The sequence below is a fragment of the Etheostoma cragini genome, chromosome 8 (assembly GCF_013103735.1).
Source record: "Etheostoma cragini isolate CJK2018 chromosome 8, CSU_Ecrag_1.0, whole genome shotgun sequence".
In the NCBI taxonomy this organism is placed as follows: Eukaryota; Metazoa; Chordata; class Actinopteri; order Perciformes; family Percidae; genus Etheostoma; species Etheostoma cragini.
In genome coordinates this window covers 13,258,591-13,285,511 of record NC_048414.1, presented here as the reverse complement: position 1 = coordinate 13,285,511, position 26,921 = coordinate 13,258,591, and the positions used below count along the sequence as shown (strand labels likewise).

At 39.7% G+C, this 26,921-nt stretch overlaps 2 protein-coding genes and 1 non-coding gene across 5 annotated transcripts in view; 1 reads left to right on the top strand and 2 right to left on the bottom strand.

Annotated features, from left to right (window-relative positions):
• Window positions 1-16: 16 nt before the first annotated feature.
• LOC117949617 (potassium/sodium hyperpolarization-activated cyclic nucleotide-gated channel 3-like) lies at window positions 17-13,389 on the bottom strand. Its single transcript, XM_034880034.1, has 8 exons — window positions 12,749-13,389; window positions 8,259-8,682; window positions 7,237-7,398; window positions 5,956-6,174; window positions 4,712-4,858; window positions 4,116-4,356; window positions 2,912-3,076; window positions 17-2,364 (listed from the first exon to the last, which is right to left on the bottom strand). Exons 1-8 carry the CDS (start codon window positions 13,387-13,389, stop codon window positions 806-808), a joined length of 3,558 nt encoding a protein of 1,185 aa, XP_034735925.1. The 3' UTR covers window positions 17-805.
• A 1,262-nt stretch (window positions 13,390-14,651) lies between these two features.
• trnap-agg lies at window positions 14,652-14,723 on the top strand. The gene has a single exon. It is a non-coding gene; the product is annotated as a tRNA-Pro (tRNA).
• A 3,420-nt stretch (window positions 14,724-18,143) lies between these two features.
• Window positions 18,144-26,921, bottom strand: part of LOC117949651 (neuroplastin-like) — a 14,362-nt gene continuing 5,584 nt past the window's right edge. For 2 of the 3 annotated variants that reach the window (XM_034880125.1, XM_034880127.1), the window contains 7 exons: window positions 24,437-24,605; window positions 24,204-24,298; window positions 23,120-23,253; window positions 21,964-22,237; window positions 20,351-20,372; window positions 19,225-19,301; window positions 18,144-19,081 (listed from right to left, as the gene is read on the bottom strand). In XM_034880125.1, coding sequence (XP_034736016.1) covers window positions 19,241-19,301; window positions 20,351-20,372; window positions 21,964-22,237; window positions 23,120-23,253; window positions 24,204-24,298; window positions 24,437-24,605 — 755 coding nt within the window. In that variant the 3' untranslated portion in view covers window positions 18,144-19,081; window positions 19,225-19,240. The remainder of the gene's footprint in view (window positions 19,082-19,224; window positions 19,302-20,350; window positions 20,373-21,963; window positions 22,238-23,119; window positions 23,254-24,203; window positions 24,299-24,436; window positions 24,606-26,921) is intronic. The other variant, XM_034880126.1, reaches the window with a different exon arrangement.

The window sequence follows — 26,921 nt, the reverse complement described above, 5'->3', positions numbered from 1 at the left end:
AATGAGTTGACACCAGTGGTGCCCCTTGCCACACGCTGGAGCAGTTGTGGAGGGACAGAAACGGAAATCTGTGTTGTTTCTGTCACTTTCCAGTTCTCAGAAAGCCCTTGAGTTCAACACATTTTAAAATTAATCCTGCTTCTCCCACTCAGACGGACAAACATTACATTCATTACTTCAGTTTTTTTGAGTGTGATTGGATTTGTATGACCCATGTGGATGTGCAATATTGCTGAAACGCTATCTTGGAAGACGTGCCATGATTAAACCATCAGGTGATCTCCGAAACAAGCAAAGTGCACGGTCTGTCTTTCCTACAATCTCTTAATAACCTTGCATACAAATGAAACTCAGTGGAGGAAAAAGACATAAAAAGGGACAATCATTTTTGGTCTCAATCATAACTGGATACAGTTGTGGACACATGTCCAACTAAACGGGTGTAGCTAAAAGGTTACACAAAATTGTCTGGACAATGGGGTTTAAATATAATACTTATAACAAATCACAGTGTGATTATAATACAATACATAAAACAATTGATATTTTTATGAGGTGCTATATATACCCATCAATAGGTTTTGGATTTATTACTATACTCAAAGAAGCAATATCCTGTAGAAAAATACCCATCATTGTCCATATTTATCCCCAATCCTTTCAGTCTGATTAAAAATCTCCAATCTGTTTAGCATAACACACCCTCCAACTTTTAAAATTGTAAAGTAAAGTATTGGTTAAAACAATGCCAAGAAAGAGATGAGCTCCTGCTTGTTCAGGCATTAAAGGAGGGTGTGTCTGAACCTCACAAGTTGGATGGAAGTTTGGACTGTTTTTGTTCGTTCTCTAACATCTTAGCAGGGGATCTAGTGAGGGAAGAGTGAATATCTGACTGGTTCTGAGGTTCAGGCCCAGAATGTGTTCGACTAAAAGGAGCAACTGCAACTGGACCCAGGATCGGGCTGTAAGGTTTACTGACAGCCAAGGGGGGGGAGAAAGGAATGGATGACTCTGCTACCCCCTCTAAAGAGCCGCTCACGGCCAAAGGCCGTTCCTGGTGTATAGAGCTGTGAGAGCCTGAGATAGTCTTTATTTCCTGGGTAAAGAGATCCACCGAGGACTCAGTCGTCTCTTTGGGTGTCCACACCAACCTGGCTGGGCATGAGGTCTGAGGGGTTAGAGGGCTGCGAGAGACCATAGCATTGGGGAGCTCACTGTTGTAAACTGTCCTTCCCCTCACAGGGCTCTGTATGCTGGGACTGTGGAGTGGAGGCGTGTAGCAGGGCGAGGCTTCAGCGGAGCCATACTGGGCCAGGGAAGCAAGGGCAGAGTGCTCGGGGGGAACCTGGGGGAGGAAAACAGATTGGAGACCTGCAAGGCTTTGCTGAGCCAGGGACGCTGCGGCCCCAGCTCCGACTGCAGACCCTGGTTGAACAAATTCACTGGAGGACTGAGTGCTGGTGATAAAGGGAAAACGTGGGAGGTTCATACCACTAGATATTCTGCCTGCTCTGTCATGATTGTGCCCCATTGGTTGCTCAGCTTGAGAGGTCAGCTGCAGCTGGCTTAGTAAGGGGCCAACTGAGCTTGAGATGAGAGGGTTTATGGTGGAGGCAGAGGGCGCAGGGAATCTTCCTGTTAGCCTCCCTGGCGCCCCCTGCTGGAGTAAACCTATCGGGTGTGGTGGGGTGGTCATAGCACCATGGAAGGGCTGAGGGTGGAGCTGAGCAGAGCAGGTGTAGGAGACAGTGGACTGGTTGATGGGGAAGACTGAGGCGATGCCGGAGTGGGGAGGATGGTGCGAGAGCTGGTGTGAGGGCAGAGGGGCCAGCGGCTGCAGGCTGCTGGTGAAGACAGGCTGAGACGTCAGTGTGGCTGACACAGGCCCAGTGGCGAAATGCTGTGTCCTGAGGGATGTTAATGTGGGAGTCTCAATCCCAGATCTGAACTGGCTGGAGTTGGCAGGAGAACCGGGTCCTGAACCACAGTTACTGGATGCATTTGCTCCAACATGGACTCTCTTTGTATGGCTGGCGGGGTCCTTCAGGGGGCCTGCTGCCAGAGGATGGTGGAAAAGGATGGAAGGCAGCTTGGAGTGGTGGGCTAAGGCAAGAGCCAACGGGGTGGTGGCAGCAGCAGCCTGGAGCGGGGCCTGTACCAGAGGGGCCCAGATGACTGGGGTAGGTGATGGGGGCGCTGGGGGAAGGTGCAGGCTTTTTGGGCTAGTCTGGATCAGCTGCGTGCATTGGGCCATGTCACGGTCATGTTGCACTATTCTTTGGATGATCTCGCTCTCTTGAAAGTTTAATATGCCAGAACTTTGGTGATGCTGCACTTTATTCTGAAGAACAGAGCTCCTTTTCCCTGTTAAGAAAATATTAATATGGTTACACTGTTTTTTATTTTCTACTTTTTCATGAATGAATGCATACTAAACATTATGCGGAAAATAAACAGTAATCTTATATTCAATATGGTCATTATTTTATGGTTTTGTTTGAGCTTTCAATTGTTTTTATTTTGTAAAAATCCTAAATTTAAATAATTCATTTCATCCGTGAACTGCTAAAAAAAAAAAGTTGGATTCTGCCTTTAAATGTGCATACATGAAGATGAAACTAGCAAAAAGAAATATCAACACTTAAATAATGAATAATATTTAACTTTAAAACATCAAATTGGCTCCTATAGTGGCCAGGATAGCTCAGTTGGTAGAGCAGGCATACATTTACACAGAGGTTTATGCCTTGACGCAGAAGTCCAGGGTTTGAGTCTGACCTGTGACTCCCCTTTCCCACCTAGCTGTCCTGTCCATTAAAGGTGGAAAAGCCCAAAAAATGATTTTAAAAAATGTGGCTCCTTTATATATGTATTTACTGCGTATATATTTATCTCTTGGTAAATGACTCACCGATGCGGTCCAGGCGGTCGAGAGCCACAGTCTCAAAGGCCCTCCTCATCATGGGATACTCCTCCAGCACCTCGTTGAAGTTGTCCACTGACAGAGAGTACAGCCGACAGTAGTTATCTGCTCGAACGCTGGCTGTCCTCCTGCCTCGGGTTAGCAGGCAGATCTCTGCAGGGAGAGAGGGGAAAAAAAAAGTTGTATTATTTGTACAAATTCTTTACCATGGCAATTTGTACCATTCCTCACGTTCTGTTGAGTGTAAGCCAGAGATTAACGTCAAGGATTTATTTTTAAGTGGGTAATTCATGTGAAGTGGTATATGATGATTTTCGACTTTTCTCATAGTTGTGTGATACATTACAACCACATTTATATCTTTTTAGATGGAGAAGAATATCAGTGTGAGATGGTAAAACATTAAAAGACCAGTGCCTCTGAACCCCACAGATGGAGCACTTAATGCAATTTCTGCAGCTTACAGTTTGTCCTGACCTCATCTGTCGTGCCAGATCAAAAAATAAAATAATGCGCCATTAAAAAAAGTAGACATATTTTTTAGGACAGCCATATTGAGGGGACACACACGCACACACACACACACACACACACACACTTTTAAATACATTTTCTGTCCTCATGTACCATTTTCACTTCTGTGCTGAGTAGCTTTAAGCCACAATATATAGTGTTTTGTGATTATCAATATGATTTTCAAAAATGTATGCTGGAGTAAACAGAGATAAAGATTAAAATGTGGTTAGAAATAATTTCTTGGGTTATCAGATGACAACACTCAAATGCAAATGCCAGTAAAGTTAATGATACATTTCCTGGATGATATTTGATGATGACACTTCATTTTCCTGCCAGATGCGACAACAAGACTGCTGTCAAGGGCGACGACAAATTGAAATGAAATGAAATTCATCTTAAAATATGGAGTTAACAAAAGGGGAAAACCCCACAAATGGAATCAAAGATCGCAAAGCTTTGCTCCTCTTAGTCCTGAGCCCTTTTAAGGAGATGATGTGGGCAATTTTTTCTAACTATAATTGTGAGGGAAGTTAATCTGCTGAGTGCTGGAGCAAAAATAAATCAAAACAAATCATACCCTCAGCACTCCTTTACATACATACAAACTGACTCAGTTCCAGCTACAGAATATATTAGCATGCAGTCCACACAGCAGGTTGAGTACACACATTACCTCCAAAATAAGAGCCATCAGACAGCTTGGTGTCTTGGCTGCTCTTGGTGATGACACTGACAACGCCATGCTGGATGAAGTACATCTTCTTGCCAATGGTTCCCTCTCTAATAATGTAGTCGCTCGGCTGGAAGACCTCAAAGTGCAGTTTGGTCAGCATGGAGGTGACAAAATTCGGATCAGCGTTGGCAAACAGAGGCATGGAGGCCACCAGTTTGCGACAGTTAAAGTTGATGATCTCCTGCAGAAGACACAAAATAAGTGTTTTAGATTTTAAGGTGAGGCCTTCACAACAGACATGTCATACATACTTTTCAATCATAAAAGCAGGGCGGTTAATGGCTTAGTGCTCCATTAATGAGATTCTCTGTTCACATGAAGTCTCCAACCATTACTGATCAGATTACATGGCTATTAACATCGTTGTGCAAAGTAAGGGAGACATATTAGTATAAATAGGTAAACCATTTAGCACAAGCATGATCACTTCATTCATTCACATATTAGCAGCTAGGAAAACTTAAAAAAGAAATGGATACAATATGTAAAACATATCCCTCTATTTAGTGAAAACACCAAGGTAGATGAGTTCTGACCTCTCGCAGGGGCTCATTCAGCTCCTCCAAAATGTTTTCCTCGTCAAACATCTTGCCCTGATAGCGGTGTTCATAGTATTCGTGGATCCTCTGGCGCATGTCGGCAGGAAGCTTGTGGAAGGACATGTACTGCTCCACCTGCTTATACTGTAACAACAACACAAGTCCAATTATTACAATTAAAAAAGTATTATTATAATGTTTAATAGTATCTAAGTGAAAAACCGCCACAGAGATACCGGGAACTGTAATTGAAAAACTGCCACAGCAATCCCAGGAACTGTAATGTAACTTGAGAGAAAATGCAGAGTCATGTCAAAATAAATATATTAAAGTGATTGATGTGTTGGCTCAGAGGTGGACTATAATGTGTCTCATTATGTTAACAGTCCACTGTCAGGCCATCTGTGAAATCTGCCCACAGAGCAATGTTGTGCCTCTGTCACATCTGACAAATACAGTTGTGCTCTGCAGGCTGCAGCTAATAACATTAACTACTTTGTCCTTCAGCTGTGTACTCTACCAGCAAAGCACCATGAGCGGTCCATGTACTTAATCTATGTCAGTTAGGTCATTAGTTGCTGTTTTTGCTTTTATTAACTAGCTCCTTACTCTCTCTAGTGTCTCTTTGTTTTTGTGTTGAAAATCCACAACGACAGCTCAGAAATCTTTCACTGATTTCTCTTGTATTTTGCTCTGTCCCTTCACATCTGTTTATAGGATCCCTCTGTGGGACATTTTCTCATGTAAATATCCACAGATTTACAACAGGGGGCAAAGTATTCACACATATACTTTGTCACAACGTCACGCATAATCCTCACTATTCAAACTGCTTTTCATTCAGCCGTGAGACCTGTTACGCAACAAAAGCACCAAAACACAATGGAAAAATAATAATAACAAAAATTATTTACAAGTAAAAATCCTGAATTCAAAATTGTACTCAAGTAAAATTACAAAGTACTACCAGCTTATTGAACTATGTATTATACTAAATATACTAATTTATACTACAATAAACTGATCCTTTGTTTTGGAAACGTAGTGGAGTGGAAGTATAAAGTAGCGTAACATGAAAATACTCTAGTAAAGTACAAGTACATCAAAAAACTTAATAAAGGATAAAGCTAGTTAATAAATATAGCACAGTATTTGTATAAATGTTCTTCATCACTGATTTCAACTCTCTTAAAAAGAAGAAAAAGTTTCAAATATCAGCCACGCAGAGAACAAACACCCACCTTTTCCTGGTACTGCCTCCTGGAGGAGTCCAGAGACTGAATGAGTGCAGTCGCATGCCCCACAAACATGGCGAAGCAGGTAGCGCCCACAATCATGCTGAGGATGGTGAGCCACACGTCAGCCATGCCGATAGGGGGGTAAAGGCCGTACCCAATGCACAGCATGTGACTCATGGCCTTGAAAAGGGCGTAGGAATATTGCTGACCCCAAGTGTCATTCTGGAAGAGAAAATAGGAGGAAAGAGAAAGTTTATCACCACAACATTAACGCTGCAGCACACCTTTGTGAGCCTACTCACAGTTAAAAATCAAGAACACTGGTGATGTCGCTTTTATTTTCCCTACTGAGCGGCTCAAACTGTTAAAAAACATCACCTTATAACATGCATGCTTACTTATCCACCAGCACTACTCTTGTGGTTTATTCTTTGGCATAAGTCTATTTCAGTTACCTGTATACTATTATTATTATTTTCTCTACTTAGAGCAATAAATAATACAAGTATCATTACATACTTGTATATGTTTAGTTTGCAACTAACAATTATTTTCATTATCAATTCATTTGCCAGTTATTTTCTCAATTAATCGATTGTTTGGTTTATAAAGTATCAGGAAATTGAGGGGAAATGCCTGTTTCAATTCCCCACAGACCAATGTATTTAAATATCTTTTTTTCTTGTTTTGTTTGACCAACAGTCCAAAAACCAAACTTATTTGGTAGTTTATTATTTATGACAAAGAAACGATTCAAATCTTCACATTTGAGAGGCTGAAACCAGGGAATGTTTGATGTTGGATTAATTACTAATAAAAAATAGTTGCCGTTAGTTTTCTGTTAATTGACTAATCAATTAATCAAATTGTTGCAGCTCTAAATATGATTATTGTGTTTTGAAGCCTCTTAAAACTGAGTTTCAAAACTTAAGTTCTCTATAATATTAAATATCAATCAGTGAATATGCTTTTTCAAGTTTAGAAAACACACCTTGAAGATATTATTTTTTGAGAGTTTCGCATTCCAAAACACAGCCGTTCTGCTTCATCAGGACTGTGAGGGTGGGATTTGATCTGATCTCTTTATTGGTGCATTGAAGTGTTTGACATCATCTTTTTCTAGCTGTGACACGTATACTTCATACCAGTGAAAAAAGCACATCAAAAACAAAAAATAGAAAGAATCTCTTATTTGAAACAATCAAAACCTTTCTAACTCTGTCATAAAAGTTTGTGTTCATGGAGGACCACATCGCTCATTGTAAGACTGTTTAGACCACTTACCACCATCTTGTTTCTAGTGACCCAGCAGTCAGAAGGGAAGTCCTGCAGCATGGGAACCAGGAACTGCAGACAGCCATCCCAGTGACACAGCAGCAGCATCATACCAATCAGGTTCATGATGCGCACCATGGCGCTGGCCAGGTCATAGGTCATATGGAAGACCTGTGACAGATTATCAGCATTAATGAAACAGAAACACATCTCTGTACATAAATCTATGAAATGTCAATTCTCTCTTATACAATCAGAGGATTTGAAATATACAATAGTTGCTTTGTGAGCCAATGGCAACAGGGGTCCTTTAACAGAGCACACACTGTTCTTAATCTCCTATAGACCAACAAAGGCTGTTTCAGTATTGCATAACCATCTGCAAGCAACATTAATGGCTCATGGGTAGTGCAACCTCCGTTGAAATTATAAAATAAGATAATGCCAGAACATATCTATCATTAGGTGGTAGTTGTTTGTGTGTGTGTGTATGTGTGTGTGAGCTTTAGAAGGGAACTAACAAAGGAACTCTACCCTTAACAATATGTACATTTGTTTTTACAATATGCAATATAATGTTTTTTCCCCTGATAAAAAAAAACTGACATACAGTAGCTACAAGTTAGGAGAAATCTGCTGATGCAAGGAAAATACAAAATCATTTAATACAGCACTACAGTCAGAGGAACATTTGAGAGTAGGGCTGCAACTAACGATTACTTTCATAATTTCGGTTTGTTGAAATGTCAGAAAACTCTGAGAAATGCCCATCACATATTCTCAGAGCACGGTGATGTCTTAGAATTACTTGTTGGGAACAAGCAGAAGTTAAATACTCAAAGAAATTGAATTTAAAGTAATTAAATAGTTGCATTTAAAATGATGGAGTCTGGCTTTATTAAAAAAAAAAAAACTAAATTGTTGTTGATTCATTTTCTGTGGAATAATTGGTGAGTAGTCAAATTGCATCTCTATTAGCTAATGTGAAGTCTTAAATGAAGATCCAAGGAGCCTGTCCCTCCAGGATCTACCTCTTCCCACTGGTGGATGTAGCGAATGAGTCTGGAAAGGCGCAGCAGCCGCAGCAGACTGAGGATCTTGGTGAACCGGACGATCCTCAGGGCTCGGGCTGTCTTGTAAAAGTCTGAGTCGATGCGTGTCTCCACGATGAGAAAGATGTAGTCCACAGGTATGGAGGAGATGAAATCTACCACGAACCAGCTCTTCAGGTACTTGACCTTAATCTGATGCGGGTCTAGGATGATCTCCGTGTTGTCCTCTTTCACAATGCCAGTGCGAAAATTGAGGACAAGGTCCATGAGGAAAAAGGTGTCTGAGACCACGTTGAAGACGATCCAGGGCGGCGTGTGCTCGTCCTTGAAGAAGGTGATGCCCACAGGGATGATGATGAGGTTTCCCACCATCAGCAGCAGCATGGTTAGATCCCAGTAGAACCTGAAACGCATGGCCAAGATAACAACAGGCCGAAGTCATTAAGGTCTTCAGATAAATCATCAGAAATGTCATTGTACCTTTGATATTTATATGTCTTAATTCGAGATTAGAGCAAAAATGCTTTTGCATTTGGTGATTCCAACTTCTCAAATAAGAGGATGTAATGCTTTTCTTGTTTTATATGCTAGTAAGCTGAAAATCTGTGGTCTAAAACATTGGCCACTGGGAAATTATAATGGCCATTCTTCCCAACCTGTGTACAATTTCCAGACAAAACGATCATTTAAGAAAATGATCAGCAAATTAATCAATAGTGAAAATAATTGCAGCCACTTGTGAAATACTGCTTATCAGTAGTTTGAACTTGTTGGTCTGTTTCCCGTAAGTAAAATGGTAGAAAGAATTTGAGAGACACAGCAACAGATTATGAATGTCCAGCAATTTTATCAATGGTTGCTTTTCAGTTCACACTTTGTGTCTATGTACAAACTGATATATGTTGCATATTCAAAGACATGCTTGACATAGGGGAGCTTCAAATAGAAATGAATCTCTGTGTGATTTACAGTCTCACACTGTAACTCAAATTTCTGTATATTTGTGTTAAAGTGGCCAGAAACAATGCAAGAAAACAGCAAACATGAACAAATGTAGAAATGAGTTGATTCAAGAAAACAATTTAACTCAGTTCAATACTGGCCTTCTGGCCACAGGGCAAAGAAGGAATTTTGCTCTTGGAATTTATCTGAATTGCTCATGAGGAATTAGTGATCTTCACACCTAACTAAATCTTCAAGTATCAGTAGTGTTCAATTTCATCTTGAATTGCATGAAAAAGGGGGCTGTGTGTACTGGTTGTTGTTTACAGTGTGTTTACAATAAAGTCACCAAATTGCATTTCAAAGTATTGTAAAATATTTTAATTAAAATTGAATGCTTTATTAACAAATCTAATCAAATAATAGCCAACAATTACATATAAAACACCACTTAGCTGTTTTATTCACTCTGTTTATTAACCTGACATTTACTATTGTGTTATGTCTTTAGTCCCCTGATTTTGCTGATTACTTTAAAATGACAAAAGCTCATGTATAACAGAGGACACTGTCAGAGCATTTTCTAATTCACAGGAAACATACAGCAATGTCAAGCTCAGCCACACAACGGGCCAGCCAAGATATGGAGTGCATTTGTTTACCAAGTACCATCTTGAATTTGGAGATGCAAAGCATGCACGAATGTGATTGCATGTCTGATCCATTTCAGAGACCTAATTAACCACTGATCAATCCAGCAAGAGTCTGGTAGACCTGCAGGGCACGCACAAACTGCTTGCAGGGGAGGGTGTTGGGGGGGGTGCAGGCCTTTAAGAGCGCATGCATTATGCCACATATCCACAGTGTATAAGCCAAGTGCTTGTTGAAATGAATGCAGAACTCTCACGATCTTGTCAACAGGTATAATTCAAAACCTCCATCCATGATTGACTGAGAGTAAAGAGTAGTGTAGTAATATAGACTATTTGATTAAATGTGAATAGTACGTGATGATGATGACAGCGACGACGACAACGATGATGATTTCTATGGATGTTGCAAACAAAATCTATGGAAAAACAGCGAAGAGGCACATGCAACTAAACTGTGTTCCTGTGATATTTTCTGGACTCAGGAATGAGATGATCAACAGTAGAGATGTGACCAGAGCATGTCACCACCTACAAACTCAGATTTCATCTCAGTTTTACCTATTCTAGTTACACCATTACCAAACCTTCAAAGGAACACATCACAAAAAAGGGTGTGGACAGGTTGGCCATTTGTTCTAATCAGCTTTCTGTTGTTCTCTGCCAAACCAAGCATTTGCATTCCTCTCTGCATCTGCCTGCTCATCTCTGCAGTGACACACTGGTCCTAATTGCACTTCCCCTCTCTAGCTAAATCCACTGTTATCTCATGGGAATCCATGTCATCTCCAGAAGTCAGCTCCCACCAGCCAGATGTTGAGTAGTTAGCATTACTGCTTTGCACACGTCACCGTACTGCAGAACATTGGAACAGCTGGACCAACAACAAATAATGTCTGCAGGGGACAGTGCATTACTGCCCCTAACATCCAGTGTGCTCATCAGCTGACTTTGCACACAGCATTCAGGACACAAAGATCAGAGAACTTGCTTGTGTAATCTGGTGTTACCATCAAAATAAAGCTGACAGTTGTGGGGTCTCTGGACCTCTACTGCTCCAGAAAGGAATCTTGTACTATCTGGGTCAGAGTGCAACTACTTAAAAGAGCATGAAAGCACAAAGAGTGGAGTTACAAGCAAAGTGAACACAAAAAGGCTTAAAATGGTGAAAGAAGCTTAGATCAATCAGGACAGCTGAAAAAGGGATCACATCTGTACTAGAGATACTTATCTTTTGCTGCCAGGGCGCAGCTGAAGCACAACAGCCTGCATGCAGCTCAGTGGCTTAACACACACCTGTAATGTGGCTCAGGCCCACCAGCAATCATATTAACCATATTTACGGTGTGCCAGTTCAGTATGTCCACTGCTGTATCCACGCCGGACAGCTTTAATAAAAGACAGCAGTTACCTATGCTCTAAACAACATAGTGACCGTGTTTATAAAAGCTACAAGGAGAGTTTACATTTGCCACACTGTTCAGAGTTAATGCAAAGTGGTCGGGGAAACACACAACACAGCACACAACTTTTACAGCAATCAGGAGGTTAAGTTGATTGTTTGCAGTATTGAATTCAACAGTGTCATATAAGACAAAAAGACAAAAATAATCTTTAAGGTTTACATTTGTAACTTAAAGTTTCATCTATAGGATAAAGCTACTACCTTAAGAGGCCCACAACACTTCTTCTGCTCAAAGTGGGACCTAAATCCAGCATGAAGTAATGACACATCATACCTCATACACAGAGTAAACAGCTGGCCATCCTGATTCCTCACATCATCATTTTCATTTCAATCTCTGTGTGTGCGTGTGTGTGTGTGTGTGTGTGCATGTGTGTGTGTGTGTGTGTTTTGTGGTGTGTCCCCTCCCTGTCCATACCATCTCTGCTCCATTAGACTAATTGTACTGTAATAATCTCCACTGATGTGTGCTTCTAATATCTTGAATGGTCATGTTACCCTATTTTGATTACCCCATTTCCAAGCCCCTGTTGCACTCTCTGTAATCCATTGCCCTCGCTAAATAAATAAAAAAGTGTAATTCAGATGAGTGGAAAAAAAACTGCAGTGACACACATCAGCATGCAACTGGCCAGTGCAAATATAATGACAGTGAGCTTCAAGGTTAAATGTCTTAAAATCCCTTAATGGCCGTGATGAACTGAATGCTGGTTTGCATGCAGCATGCCGTGAAATGTAGAGCATGCATGTATGCATGGTACAACATGGCTGGTAAATTGGGGAACTACAGATTGGATTAGTTTGGTGCATAAACTATCTTCTATCTTAATTTGTAGATAGAATTAGTTGGTTAGACATATATACCATATAACCCATTCTTGTGTGAATGAATCCATATACATACACTCATCTTGGCCAAACAAAAGAAGGATTTATATTCTACATGATGTAATTTGGCTGTCATTATGCAAGACATGAAGACGGAATTTTGCATTGCAACTGCTTTACAATCCATCAAATGTTTTCCCTGTTAGAAGGGCCAGTACACAGTGCGAGTGGTAAAAGATCATTTTCCGAAATTAAGACATTTATCTATCGAGGTGTGTCTGGATTACTGAGGCACATTCAGTTTATGATTAATTTATTCTGCAGAGGCTCACACTCCTGATTATCATGTTGTTATCGTATTATCCCCATGACCAAATAATAACAATCTTGGTGTGTAGGGGATTAGTTTGTGTCTATAATATTAGGTTCATGTCATGTTTGATGGCATGTCATGTCTTATCAGAAGCAGGCTAGTCTTTGATCACAGTTTATGTACATGTATAGACCAAACAAGCTTAACATGTTTGACAGGATGAGTGATGGACTTCTTTTTGGTAAAGAAAGGGTTTCTGCACACAAATTACCTAAAATCACTGTATGGGTGGATTATCCAGAAGCCAGCAGACTTTACTCGTTCCCTCTCATGCTCCACGGCCCTCTCACTCCCCAACATCCGTAGAGAGAACTTGTTGACTCCCGGTTGGAGCATCGCCCCAAACTGCCGGTGCATGAAGCCGGCTTGATACAGCCGGTCGTCCTCGGAAATAATTTGCTCGGTACCCTCCAACTTGATAAAACTTGACTGGTCAAACATAGGTTCCTGCTCAGCTGGGCCAGTCAGACCACCCGATTCCCACTGCCGGGCCCCGGGGCTGCGCTCATCGGGGCAACTCTCGCTGACATCAGCCTCGGGGATGAGGCGCCGCTGCTCCGCTGGATCTGACCCGGGAGGATGCCGCCCGGTGATGGAAGAGATGCTGCCCCTAAATAAGCGACAGTCCCCGTTCAAGTTGGTCTTGACAATAACGTCCCTTCCCAAGTCTTCGCTCCTGGCCTCCTCCATGCTCCTTGCAGGAGACGGAGAGGACAAATGTTTTAGTCGAATACTTTTCCTCTTGTTGTCCTTGTCGCCGTTGTCTCCCTCGTCCATCACGAAGGATTTTTGCCCAATGTTTTGCGGCAAGCTATACAGCCGTTTGCGCATGGAAGACTGGAATTTTTCCATTTTGAAGAAGGAGAAGAGATGCGGTCTAAGGACAGCCTGTGAACATAGAGGGATAAATCATGAATCACACATAGCCTACACTTGGGGTGCAACCGGAGGCAAAACAGTGACGGCGCATCCGCAGGACAGGTTGTAGGTTTTCTTATTTGACACTTGGGACGTGCCTCTCTCCCCCGGTTCAAACATTAAGATGCGTCAACAATACTTGGCCACTTCAAACCGACGGTCATGTAAAAGCGGTAAACCTTAAATAGGCCTACGTGTGAGTCCAGGTAACCCCACAGCGTGCAGATGAGAGCGCATCGGGATGCAGCATGCTGCGCGTCGGACGTGCTGGAGTGGGAGAACGCTGCTGCTGAGCTCCTCAATGACAAATCATGATCTCCACCTGCTCAAAATATCTGAGCTCTCTGTCAGTCCAAGGTGATGACACGCAGCTGGCACCGGTATTCAAAGAGCGCTGACATCACTGATCCATCAGCCATCCCCGCTTTCTAACAAAGTGAATATGGAGCAAATATCGGGTTGCCATAGGAGCCAGGATGGCACATGCGCTCACCCCGCCCAGTCAGGACAGCTGGGAAGGATGATTCAAGGATATCATTTTAATTTAATTTAATTTATACTGTTTATTGATCCCAAGTGGGGAAATTACAATTCACACTGTGTTTTGTTAGTAATCACTACACACAGGCCTGAAATAAAAACACACACAGGCACACACACACACACACACACAAACACACACACAAACAATCCAGCCTTGGAGTTGATAGTTCACTAGTTCACTAAAAAGCATCATTTGTGCATCATAAACGTTTGTCGACGGGCCTATATAGGCCTACTGAATAAACAATATTCTCGTCTACTATAGCCAATAGTCCTTTCTAGCCTATAGTAGGCTATCTGAAGGCTATTCATGCATGCATATGGCTTAATGAGTTGTTTTCCGATTAAGACACGTTTGTGATAACAGCAACTGTCAGAGGACAAAGCGAAGTGATGATGCTCTAGTCTCAAAATAATGACAATTTTGCATCAAAGGTGTTGAAGTCGTATGTCCACCATTGTGTTCTCGGTTAAGCTACACACTTTTTTTTTTACGGCGTTAAGAAAGCTCATAAAACAAAAGAGTGCTCATTTGCAGACCTGGTTAGACACAGGCTCTCGGTTTAGAATGAGTGTAGGCTACCAAATTGTGAACTGGAGCACGTCTCACACAGAATAAACTGAAAAGACCCAGCAAATAATACCGAGAAGATGGCTCGTTGGTCTAGGGGTATGATTCTCGCTTAGGGTGCGAGAGGTCCCGGGTTCAAATCCCGGACGAGCCCAAAGATGTTTAGTTAAAAAAAGTGCACTTCATCATATATTCCGCATCAAAAAGTTTACATATCTTGGAAAACCAGTAACTTTACATTTCACCTGGATTGATTAGATGAACAACCTAATCATACTTAGGGATTACATTACACCGTTTATTGGATAGTTTTTCCTTATTTGAATTGAGGGTCTAAGGATAGAGGGTGGACAGATTATGAAGCACTTTGAAGCAAATTTTTAATTTGTTATATTGAGGTATATCCATAAAATAGACTTAACCTGTCTACGAGCCCTCCAGTCTCTACTAGAGAATGTGTTGTTGGTACAGGGGCTGAAACATCTCAGATGAACAAAAACTATTTTACATCCCCGCATCTTCTCATGTGAACCTACCCAAGGAGAGAAGTCAACGCAAATAATGTTTAATACTTTCGTTGTTAAGGGTGAATATGTTTCAACCTTCATCACTACTGTGATAAAAACACATTGAGCTGCACTCTGTTTGACCACCCATTGCCTGTATCATGGCAGATGCAATAATACTCTGTGTCTGCAGTGTTTCATTTTTATTCCCAAAGAAGATATTTTCAGTCAATTAGAAAAGTGAAGAAATACTTCCCAGAAAAGACCAACACGGCAAATTAATTTGGTGAAAGGTTGTTGACAGACAGTTGCATTACTATTGTATGATTCAATCCAAACTTCCCAGAAGTGATTTAAAACCAACAGCAATTTCATGGCACAAAGCCATTAGGAGAAGAAATTAACCATTTTGTTTCCGCCAAAACATTTCCTTAATGATACAGTGATACACTAATATAAATGTTGATAACAAACGCCAAGATTTCAAAAGAAACTATTTTTCTTATCTAATTTCTTTTTCTTAATTTTCCAATCAGTGGTCACATTATTGGTGTGGCATGAATTGAACAGAATACAATACAATCACCCGTTCTTCAGTAATCATACAGAGCCCAAAACAATCTTTGTCTTTGCGTCAGCACTTCAAGCTTGCAGTCTCTTGATGATGAATGGCCAAGATTAGGAGTTCACACTCTGTGCCTTATTTAGTACCCTGCAGTCATCACTCTCCATTACGTTTGCAGGCACGAGTGTCAGTGCGGGACGTCATCTCATATCACATGGCTGGCTTGCAGGCAGTTGCCAGTTTATTAGGTACACCTAAAACCAATGTAGTCAAACACAATTGTCATGTTTTTTTATTGAAACAAGTTGTAGAGAGGTGTTGATTCAACTTTAAAGGTAATTTTGGAGGGTGTAGTTTGTGGTGGTGCTGATGAACTGCATTGCACCATACCAAGAGTCACGTCTAATATTTTGTCCACACCTTTTCAGTCAATGAGGGTAGATTAAATATCAGTTTAAGCTAAATGGACCTACTAAACTGGCAACTGACTGTACATGTTACATAATGTTATGTGTGCCATTTTCAGTTCATCATACGGGACTTCATATGTGTAATTTATTTTGCTTTCATTAATTACATGTGAAGTTTGACTGATTTTAATGCCCTCATGAGATAACTATTATACACATAATATCAAATGGTAAACACACACTGTGCAGTAGCAAATCTACGCCACGCTGACAAACCAGCACTCGTCCTCACATTGTACTGGGTCACAAAGATGTTATCTGACAAGAACAGATTACTATGTTGTAAAACATGACTGGAGAGAATCTTTTAAAGTAGATTTTGTCTGGTCACAGAGGAAGTAAGTAGTAAAACAAGTCCAAAAGAAACGCTGCTGTGTGAATTCATTACAAATAAAACTATGAATCTTTCCAACAAAGTTTAAATCTACCCAATAAATTTGTTATGTCAAGACAATTGACTGTCCTGTTCAGTCCTGGCTGTCAGATTTATTTAAACTTCACCTGACATCTCATTACCTGAATGAGAGATTAACCCACACAGACAACAAATCATTTTTGTCAAAAGTTATGTTCCAGTTTTTTTGTTCAGGGTTCAGAAAGTCACAGATGTCTCTTTGCTGTAGAAATGGACTGTTCTTATTACTGTTTGAATCCCACTGACATCTTAATCCAGGACACCATTACATCATCGGAATCAGGGCCAGACAATTAAAACACTAGTTTAAAAAGGTATGAAAACACATACTAACAATAACAATAATCTCCAGCTGGCTAAAGTTATAGAAATGTTGCTGAAAGCCCAACATTGAACAGCAGCCGGCAGTCAAATATTGCCCCCTTTGCTGTATGGCTGCCCACTACAGTTTGAGAATTAGACAGAAGAAAAATACATTAAGTTGCCAGTTTATAATGTACACTGGCAAAAACTATAGCCAGGTCTAGCTAATATTTTGTCCATCACTTACATATTATGTATGAGGGTGCATGAGGGAACATTTAATGAACACTTTTCAGTATAACACAATAAGTATAATATAAATAACCAACACCACAAACTACAGCCTCAAAACTAACCATAAAGTTGAATTAACACCTACATAAAAAGGTAGCCTATGATTTACAGCAATGTAGCACATATACGCCATTAGTTTTAGCTAAGTCTGGTAAGGGATGTACACTGCTGGGATAAAGCTGTCACCGATGCACCAGATGTTCCTCCACTCTTGCTATTAGGGCTTAGCGCCACCCAGAATGGTTTTGATTGAACATACAAAACAACCCAGAGCGTTTTTCCCCTATCCCAGAAAAAATTGTGGTGTAGCTAGATAATACTGCAGCGCTGACACAGCACCGTGGAGATGGGTCTGGTAGGCAAGATTATAGTTTTAGCTAGATATACCTAATTAAAGTGAGTATATGCAGTGTTTCTGTGTATAAACCATAAAATTGCAAAACTGCACATAATCGGTAGATCGCAATATACTGTCAGTGCTTGGTACCAAAGGTTTAAACATAGTCTGGATTGCAAATGTAACTGGATCAGTTGACATCAATACATTGATTGATTTGAACATTTCACATGTTCTTAGAAGAGTTGCATGTCTTTGTATTTTATTGTTTTCTTATCCAAGTAATTCAATTACTTCCATTTTTTTCTCTCCATCTTTTCATGTCTAATTTATAGTTTAAACATCAAAAACACTGGAAGAAAAGTGGTTTGCGTGAACTTAGGGGTCTGGTTTTAGAGTATTTTATTTTTGATCAAAGTTTATTGAGCAAGAAAAAAACAAACTACACTGTAAATGAAATTCCTAGGCAATTTTCACCATAACAGTGAGGATTTCTTCATCAAGATTTGTCCATCATCATGTTCAACATGTCTGCTGTGAGCCACTCAAAATCTAACTAGATGGTGCTGTTCTCAACGTGCTTCCTATTTCCCTGCGTCCTCGTGGGACAGCCAGGTTTGCATCATGAATGGTACAACTGAATGTCTACTGTGTTTTACAAAGAAGCCTACTTGACAGACACACTTTATTTTTTGAGATATTTATTCTTAAAAATGAGTCGGGGATCTTGGAATTGCTTCACATGTGTCAGTCCTCACGTGGGCTTCTTTCGCCGCTGCCCACGTCAGCTGTAGAGAACTCATGCAGCTGCGCAGTATGCCATCAACATTCTAATGTATAGTCAGCCTACTAGTTTAAAGCTTTGTCACACAGAAATCAAAAGCTGCAATGATTTTCAATATATTGATATGAATAATAATTGCATAGGATAATAGCCATGCTGTACAATACACATACTTATAAAACAATATGTTAGAATGATTAGTACAGATTTCCTAAAGTAGGTTTTTTTTACAGTTTTTCGTTATCCTCAACATTTAAGTGCATCATATCATTTGAATAGTCTTTATATTAATGGAGATTTGATAAATACATAGAGTGATTTAATACATACAGTAAAATAAACCCTTAATCAAATTTAGAGGGACATTGCGAAGCCCTTAAAATGTAATAGTTTCTGATAAAATGGTATGCAGTGGAATGATAAAACTGTACATAACTGTCATACCAGATTATGGTGGCATTTTCTTTTACATTGCCAAGTTTTGTTTTTCCCCTAGAACACACAGTACTGATTATCTAAGTGAAGCCACTCTCAGAGAAAAGAGCAAAAAAAAGCCATTTCTGTATCAAACAGAAGGTCAACATCTTGCATGCATTATTTTAAAAGTCGTAACTATGTAAAATTAGTGAATAAGAGGTAAAAATAAATGTCAACAACTGCATGCAGCAACAATGGTTATGATGTTTATACTGTAATTCCATATTCCATTTCAGTACCCTCCCACAATGAAATCATAAGGCATGCCTCATTGAACTCCTCCACACAACCATACTGGTAATGACAGACACTGGATTCCCTTCTGGTTTACCTTCATATGGTCAATACACGTAAATGAAACCTGCAAAAAAAGACAAAAATTCAATTAATTAGCCCAGTCACACAATAGTCTTGTTTTGGTTGGCAAGAGTGTTCAGGGATAAGATCATAGTATGGGTCATCTTGTAATCTTGTAAGGCTTTCTCTTAATAATGTAATACTTACTCAGCAGGCAGGCTGCTCAGTTTGTATTCCTCTGGCGAAGATTCTTGTCTTTGTGGTTATTGGTTGAATTAGTTTTCCTTTAAAAATGAAGCAAATGACATAATCAGTTAAATGAAACATGTTTAGAGCTAAACAATCAGTCAAATGATTGGTTGATTGGCAGAAAATAATTTGATTCCAATTCTAATAGGTGTTAGATGTACTGTAGCGTTTAATGAACAACAACAATATTTGGTTTGTCTGTTCCATGTCATTTTAAATTAGATTCTTTTGGTTGCTAACCAGAATAAGTGACCAACTTTAAGTCATACTTTTGGGCCCTGCCAATTTCATCATTTTTTGACATTCTGCATGTAAAGACTAAATACAAATAATTTCTTTTGAACAAAGAAAACATAACAAAACAGTAGATTTAAGACAAACTCTAGCTTTCTAAAGTCTGTGAAAATTATCGGTGGACTGGCCCTTTAATCAACACTGAACCAATACTTAGCTGCAGTTCTGCCGTACACTAAACAGCTGATTACATGAACACAATTTCTACTTTTCCCTGTGTGGAGGACTAAACCAGACCTGGGTCCAATAACATATTTTTAGAACAATTGTTAGCATTATTTAGATCCTTTAATGGGAACACTTTACTTTAAGTCCCCCATTTATAAACAGTATACACACATTTAATAAATGGTTAATAATACATATAATGGAGTAGTAGTAACATTAAAAATAACATTTATATAGCACCTTTAAAAACAGAGCTTACAAAGTGCTTTGACTGACAGACAAAGCAAGGCAAAGCAGCTATGAGGAATGGTAATAGGCGGCAGTCTTTTTAAGTTATAGAGCATTATGGGCAGGGCTTCCCTTATCAGGTCTTTGTGCAGATGGTAACTGGTAACTGACAGAAAAAATGTCCTTACTTGACTGATTATATTTCCCTGTGATTTACATTAATGCAGCAACGCACCATTGGATGATGGTCCCAGTTGTTTGTGACCCAGATTTAAGGTGTACAATGAGCTCTAAACACAGCCAGGAGTAGATACATCATGATAAGCTACAACAAAACACACACTGTCAAGCTAAACAAAGATAAGTTATTGAAGGTAAAAAATGTTATACTTACACTGGACCTGCATGGTCATCATCTGAAGCAACAAGGGAAAATATGGAAAAAATGAAGACCAAAAAAGAAAATAATCGCAAGTAGGTTGTACACTTATGATGAAGTGACAAGTGTTTTTTTTTTTTTTTTACAGAAAGCACCAAGCATTAGTAGCTGTGGTTTTAGGTGTTTTTATGTTTCAACTGTATTGCATGTGCAGACTGTGTTATGGGATGAAAACAAAGCTTAGATGAAGAAACAAAATAATAAAGCAAAAGACTGCCATGCAGCAGGAAAACCCCACCTCATGAGGTCACTCACAAACACACAGAACTCAGTTAAATTTAGCACATCACCACAATAAAACAAACACAAAACTCCAATTAAAAAAAAGTCATGCATAGACAAGCAGCGCTCAGAAAGAACAGCTGTTCACTCAAAAGAGATTAGTGAGGAGCAGCTCCAACAATATCAGCTCTCTACTCTGGGCAATAAAGTCATTGAAGTGGTGTGAAACAGTGACAGTAGAAATGATTGATGAACACAAAATATTTTCAATTATTCACAGTGACTTGCATGCCATCTCACTGCTGCAGTTTGATGCAGAAACATAAAGTTACCGTGTAAATAAAATCTTAAAAGCGGACGATTTCGAACGGCACTCAACACTTCTGTTGATGCTAGACAGAACTGTGTTGTGGACTGGAAGAAGATGAGGCTGGATGCTTATTGAAATCCAGGAAGCATGCAAAGTCTCACACTTACCACAAAAATGGTTTAGGTTATGCAATTTGGGAAAAAGGGGAGGATATTACAATAATCTGTTGAAATACTGAACAGCCAAAGCTAACCTGTTTAAAAGTTAAGTAGTAACATTTCATGCTGGAATTTGCTGTAGGATTCAAGCAATCTACATCCATTATGTAAGACTGAAGATTCTCAAGGTGACTAAACACCATGAAATGAACCGCGATGACAGTATATTCGTTCAGTGTCAGTGACTGACTGATTGTCGCAGCTCTGTGCCGTCAGTCACTCGTTGCATGTTGCAACTAATCACCATGCGACAACATCAAAATTCTGTTGGAAAAGGTCATCAAAATACCAGCAATGCATTATTTATGATATAGCTAGACTCCTAAAAAATGTAGTACTCTGAATAATTAGAAAATCCCAGGCTGGTGCAGGTTTTATAGCTAAATAATGTGTCTTGTGGTTAAGCTGGCAGCAGCTTAGGGACAGCACAAGGTCCCTGAAAAGCTGTTAATAATTGAAACTATCCACCCCCGCAACACCACAGTATCATATTTCCCATGAATATTAAATGCATGAAATTGTCCTAACAAGGTGCAACCTCATGAAACAGTGTCCGCCTGTTGGGTCAACGTCGCCAGTCTGAATTATTGAATGCAGACACAGCACAGTGTCAGGGGAAGGAATGACTTAAGCAGACACCAAAAAACAAATGGTGGCTCTTTCAGTAGTCTCCTTGCATAAAACACCACATTGAGAGGGGTTGGAAATTCACAGGAGAGATCCATGTCAAAGCAGAACAATAAAATCAATTTCTCCTCAGATATATTAAAACCAGTAGAATCATAAAACAGTCCTAATCGCCACCACTGGTGACTCACCGTCTTGTAAATCATCGGGCTTCTTACGCTTCTCATAAATGACGATGATGACGATCAGGATGATGATCTCAGCCAAAACCCCCAGAAGAGGCCATAGGGGAGCCAAGCGGCTGCGAACCCTCAGCACAATCATCTCGTCACGGCTGCCCAGCATGTTGGTGGCATTGCAGTAGTACTCGCCTGGATCGAAATCAATGTCCAGGTTGACAATGTGTAGTTCAGTGTAGTTGTCTCTGCTGCTGATAAAGAAGCGTCCCGTTGAGTTTTCAATTTCCTATTGAGGGAGAAGAAACAAGTGTACTAAATAATGTCAAGGGTTGACAGTGGTTGTGTTTACACGGACACGGTTGCTTTTATATTCTTGGTAAGGTACTGAAGTAAAACCTCAAAACATTATGTACATTTTTTTAAAGCTATATTACAGGACCATCTTATGAAATAACAATACAGAACTTCATGGACTAGCTACTAAATTGTATTTATGTTAAATATACTGTATCTATATTTTATTTGTTTATACTCTTTATCTTATTATAGAGTATTATATTCTGTTTCACTCTCTCTAACTTTTTTGCCTAGATTGTATCTTATCGTAATGCTGATTTCTTTTAATCTTACTTTTCCTATGTCTCTTAGTTCTAAAAGGTGTTAAAATGTATTAGGATTATTATTATTATGACTATGTCGTGTACAAAACAAGATTATAGTCATAAATACATTGCTTCTTGAACATGAATATTTACACTAACTCAGAGTACTCTATAAGTATGGTTTTCCAAAGAATCCTTTAAAAAAAAAAAGCAGATAAGAATGCAGTTGTGGAAAAGGTTAGCTTAAGCTAAAGTGGATTTTAACATCTTAACCTCAATGTTTCCCTCCTGATTAGGTAGCTAGTAGAGGAGTAGTGGACATCTTCTAATACAGGTTTGTGCACATGCGATAAATCTACGTTTACATGCTACAGTGACCCTTTACATTACAGTATTTGCTTATTATTTGTTTCAATATAATGCAGTACAGTACAAGACCACTAAGACTACTTTAATAATAAACACAGTTGAATGAATACCTCTCTGACAGTTACAACAAAAACTAAACATTATGATCTTCCTAAATGTAGAATTTGTGTATAGGTGTACCTAATGAACACACATACCCTAGGAATGCCGTTGTCCAACTTGCGCCATGTCCAGACAGGGTGAGGGTAGCCCACAGACTTACAGTAGAGCACTGCAAGCTGGCCCTCGTTCTTATTCTCACTACGTTTGTGGCCTGTAATTTCAGGAGCAGCTAAAACAAAATAACCCAACAAATAACACAGATAAATTGTTAAAATTCATTTAAGAAAGTCACAAAAATGAAGTGTTAAACATCTATTGTGGGTGCAGTAATTTATAAATGTAGGCAACAGTCATGTGACTTGCAAGTAGAAACTGATAATAAACAATGTGAATGTAGTTAAGTAAGCGATGCTTATGATAATCAGCTGTTTCACTGTGTTCAGACCATAAAAATAATAATTATTTTATAAATTACTTCTCAAGCACAAAGCATTTCCCAGAGTTATGTAGATAACAAAAATATAATTGGCTATAATATAATCAATTAAAATAGCTGCAGGGGGTAAATTATGCAGCAGTCGAGTAGAGAAACAGGAAAGAAGAGAACACCCAATAAAAGAATGAAACAATGATACAATCCACCAAATAAAAAGGTATTTCCATTGATGTTGTCAAGCCATGATCAGAGAGCATTACAAAGGAAAGAAATATCTATATTTCGTACACATTTCATCTTCTCTATCTGGAGTGTGTGATCCAATGTAACATCAAGCTGCATGTACTTTTCTATGTGTTCTGTAAATTTGGCTGGCTTTTTTCCTCTTCCCAGATAAAAGATATGCCCCATTAAAATAAAAGCAAACCAAATCCTATTTGCATTAATAGCAATGCGTGTGACAGCAGAAAAGGCTGACCAGAATTTGCTGTTGGGACATAATCCCTTGGCATCAGACAAACAAGACACCATCTGCTGCCACTGAGCCGGACATTGGTTGGATGGAGGTGTCAAGGGCGCCGGCTGCCCCATGAGCAGCCAACAGAGATGTATGAAATCACGGGTCTTCACATGACAGGGCTGCTAGTGCTCAAGGCCATTTGGGCCATTTTTATTGGTGACATCTCTAATGTGGTTGTGAAACTGACAAAAAACACCTTCAGCTCAAAAAAATCAACACCTACATTTAACTTCGATAGTGGCGTTTGCTGGAGGAGCCATCTCGAAGGTGAAGACACACATGTACACTCCGGCGGCATCTCCTCTTGGTTTTTTCAGCCTAAAGAGCAAAAACACAGAACACGTGTGAACCCACACCAGGCTGCTAGACTCGGTGTTTAACACTCTTGCTCGCACACACGCAAATAATTGAACTGGCACACACACAAGTTGTATCAAGTTTTGCTGGGACTCCTACAGGTACTCAGTGTTCCTATTTGGGCTGCGTGTTTCCGGTATCTCCTCCCCATTCTTCATCCAGTAGCTGTCCTGGTGGACACTGTGGATGCTGGTCAGGTTGCACTGCAGTGTGTAAGAATCACCTTCCACGGGAAGCGTGATGGATTCAGAGGCGCCGATTGACGGCTCTGTAAGAGAGACATAGATCAGCTATGACAGAAGTGATGCTTGTCAGGACTCGTGGGTTAGGGTGTGTGGGAGGATGTAAACAACAAAGCACAAAGGGTTCAGACCCCAACACCACACCAACCACACTTTGTATTACCCTTGTACAATACAGCACAGGAATAGAGTTGTGAAGTGGGAGGAATTATTACTGGCATCCAGGTTTCCTCAAGTAGAAGTCCTTTTCTGTGTTGTTAGCCGACTGGGAAGTTGGAGCACTTTCAAGGCTGAAACTCCCTCAGTTGAATCATCAAAATATGACCAACTGCAAGTTACTGTACAAGCCTATATGTATTTCTGTAAGAAGCATTTAATCACTTTGCTTAAATTTCTGTTACGTATGATGAGCAAACGCTAAAGATGACACTTTTTAAACATTTTACAGAGCAATCTGAAGCTAAAATGAGTATTATAGCTCAATTCCAGATGCATTGTGAAACTATTGCGCTGTGTTGTGGTCTCACACCTCTAATGATGAATCTGCCGTATCACAATAAACACAACTTCTCCGCAACAAATTTGAAAGAATTTTAACTGATGGTCATGGCGTAAACCTACAGTGTCATTACAATAAGGAATTTATTAAATTAAATTTTGGAATAGCAATTTAGAGTGGGCAAAAGTTCCCTCTGGAACCAATTTCTATACCACATACAACTTGACATTTCACACTACTGGAACACTGACAGGTCTAAACTTTCAGTGACTCTTCTCCAAAGGCAAATGAAAAAAATCCTAAAATTAAATACTGTAATACTAATAATTAAACCTTTTATGTTGTAAGCTAGTGTGGATGACTCTAAGTCAAGGTCCTTTCAACAACTGGCTTAGCTTTACTTTTGGAATGCCATAAACCCACCAAACTCATAATAACATACATTTGTATCTGGTTGAAATTATGTTTTGTTTTGCTTAAAAGAACACGCCACAGTTTGTTGAAATAGGGCTCATCACGGTCTCCCCTAGCTGTAGATAGGTGGGCCAACGCATTTTTTGTCTCCGTTTATAAACATGACACATGTTTATTTTACAGGATAGATCGACCCCTTTAGACCTACAAAAGAGGATTAGGGCCACTGGTGAAAAATGTATGTGAGTTCTGACTTTTTTCTCAGAATGCTGTCTTTTTTTTGTGAATAAAGTCAGAATTCTGAGCAAAAAGTCAGAATTCTGAGAAGAAAAGTCAGACTTCTGAGCAAAAAGTCAGAACTCACATACATTGTTCACCAGTGGCCCTAATCCTCTTCCGTATAGACCTGTATTTACACAGAGTTGCTGCGGGATATCTCGGCACCATGTAGCAGTGCTTTGGCTGTGCTTCCACCCAAAATAGTCCCAAATCAATATCTGCCTAGGAAATTGTCTAGTCTTAATCTGCATTGCTATTTGTACTTGTTGTGAAAATGCAGGCCACAAAAGGTAATTAGGTTGTTGTTGTTGTTGTTTTTCTGTTGGCTCACTTTGACTCAGAATGTGCTAACCGGCAACATAGGATTCCATTCACTAAGCTAAGCTAACTAGCGGCAGCTTGCCGGTGTTTTACCGGACTAAAACAATGCATGCACTGGGACAGAAAAATGCGTTGGCCTACATATCCCCAGGGGGAGACCATGATAAGCCTTATTTCAACTAATGGTGGCGTTTTCCTTTAATCTTGATGAGCTACATCTTTTTACATTAAGACACCGTTCAAGCTCTAAATCTGAGTAGTCACAAGCTGAAACACATCTCTGCACCATTTTGATTTTTTTTTTTAAGCTAGCGCTAAGGCAACCCCACAGATATGGTACAGAGTAAATACCAAAATGTCTTTTTCCAATATCTTACTTTGAGGAATATAACATCAAACCTCACAACTGGTAAATCATGTCTTAACCTAAACACAGCTGAACTACTACTTTGCCCACAAAAGATCATCTAAAATTGGCATGATTATAAATCTGGAGCTATCTGAACCGAAAATCTGAAATATTATGGCCGATACCAAAAAAGTATTGAGATCCAAGACCCAAGTTTGATTCATTAGATTCAGAAATAACTATGTCACTCCAAATGCTTTGTGCGTAAATAGTCAGTCTGCAAAATTTTACTTTTTAAAAAACACAAATGAAATAACAACAATAACCAAAATGAATTATTAATGAATATTAAGTACAGGTAAATGAGAAAAGGAGAGCTAAAGGAAGACAAAAATTAAGTAGTGAGGAAATGGAGATGGGGAGGAAATCGGTCTCTACAAGGTGCAGGTTGAAGGATCTGCTGAACCGATGGATGAGCAC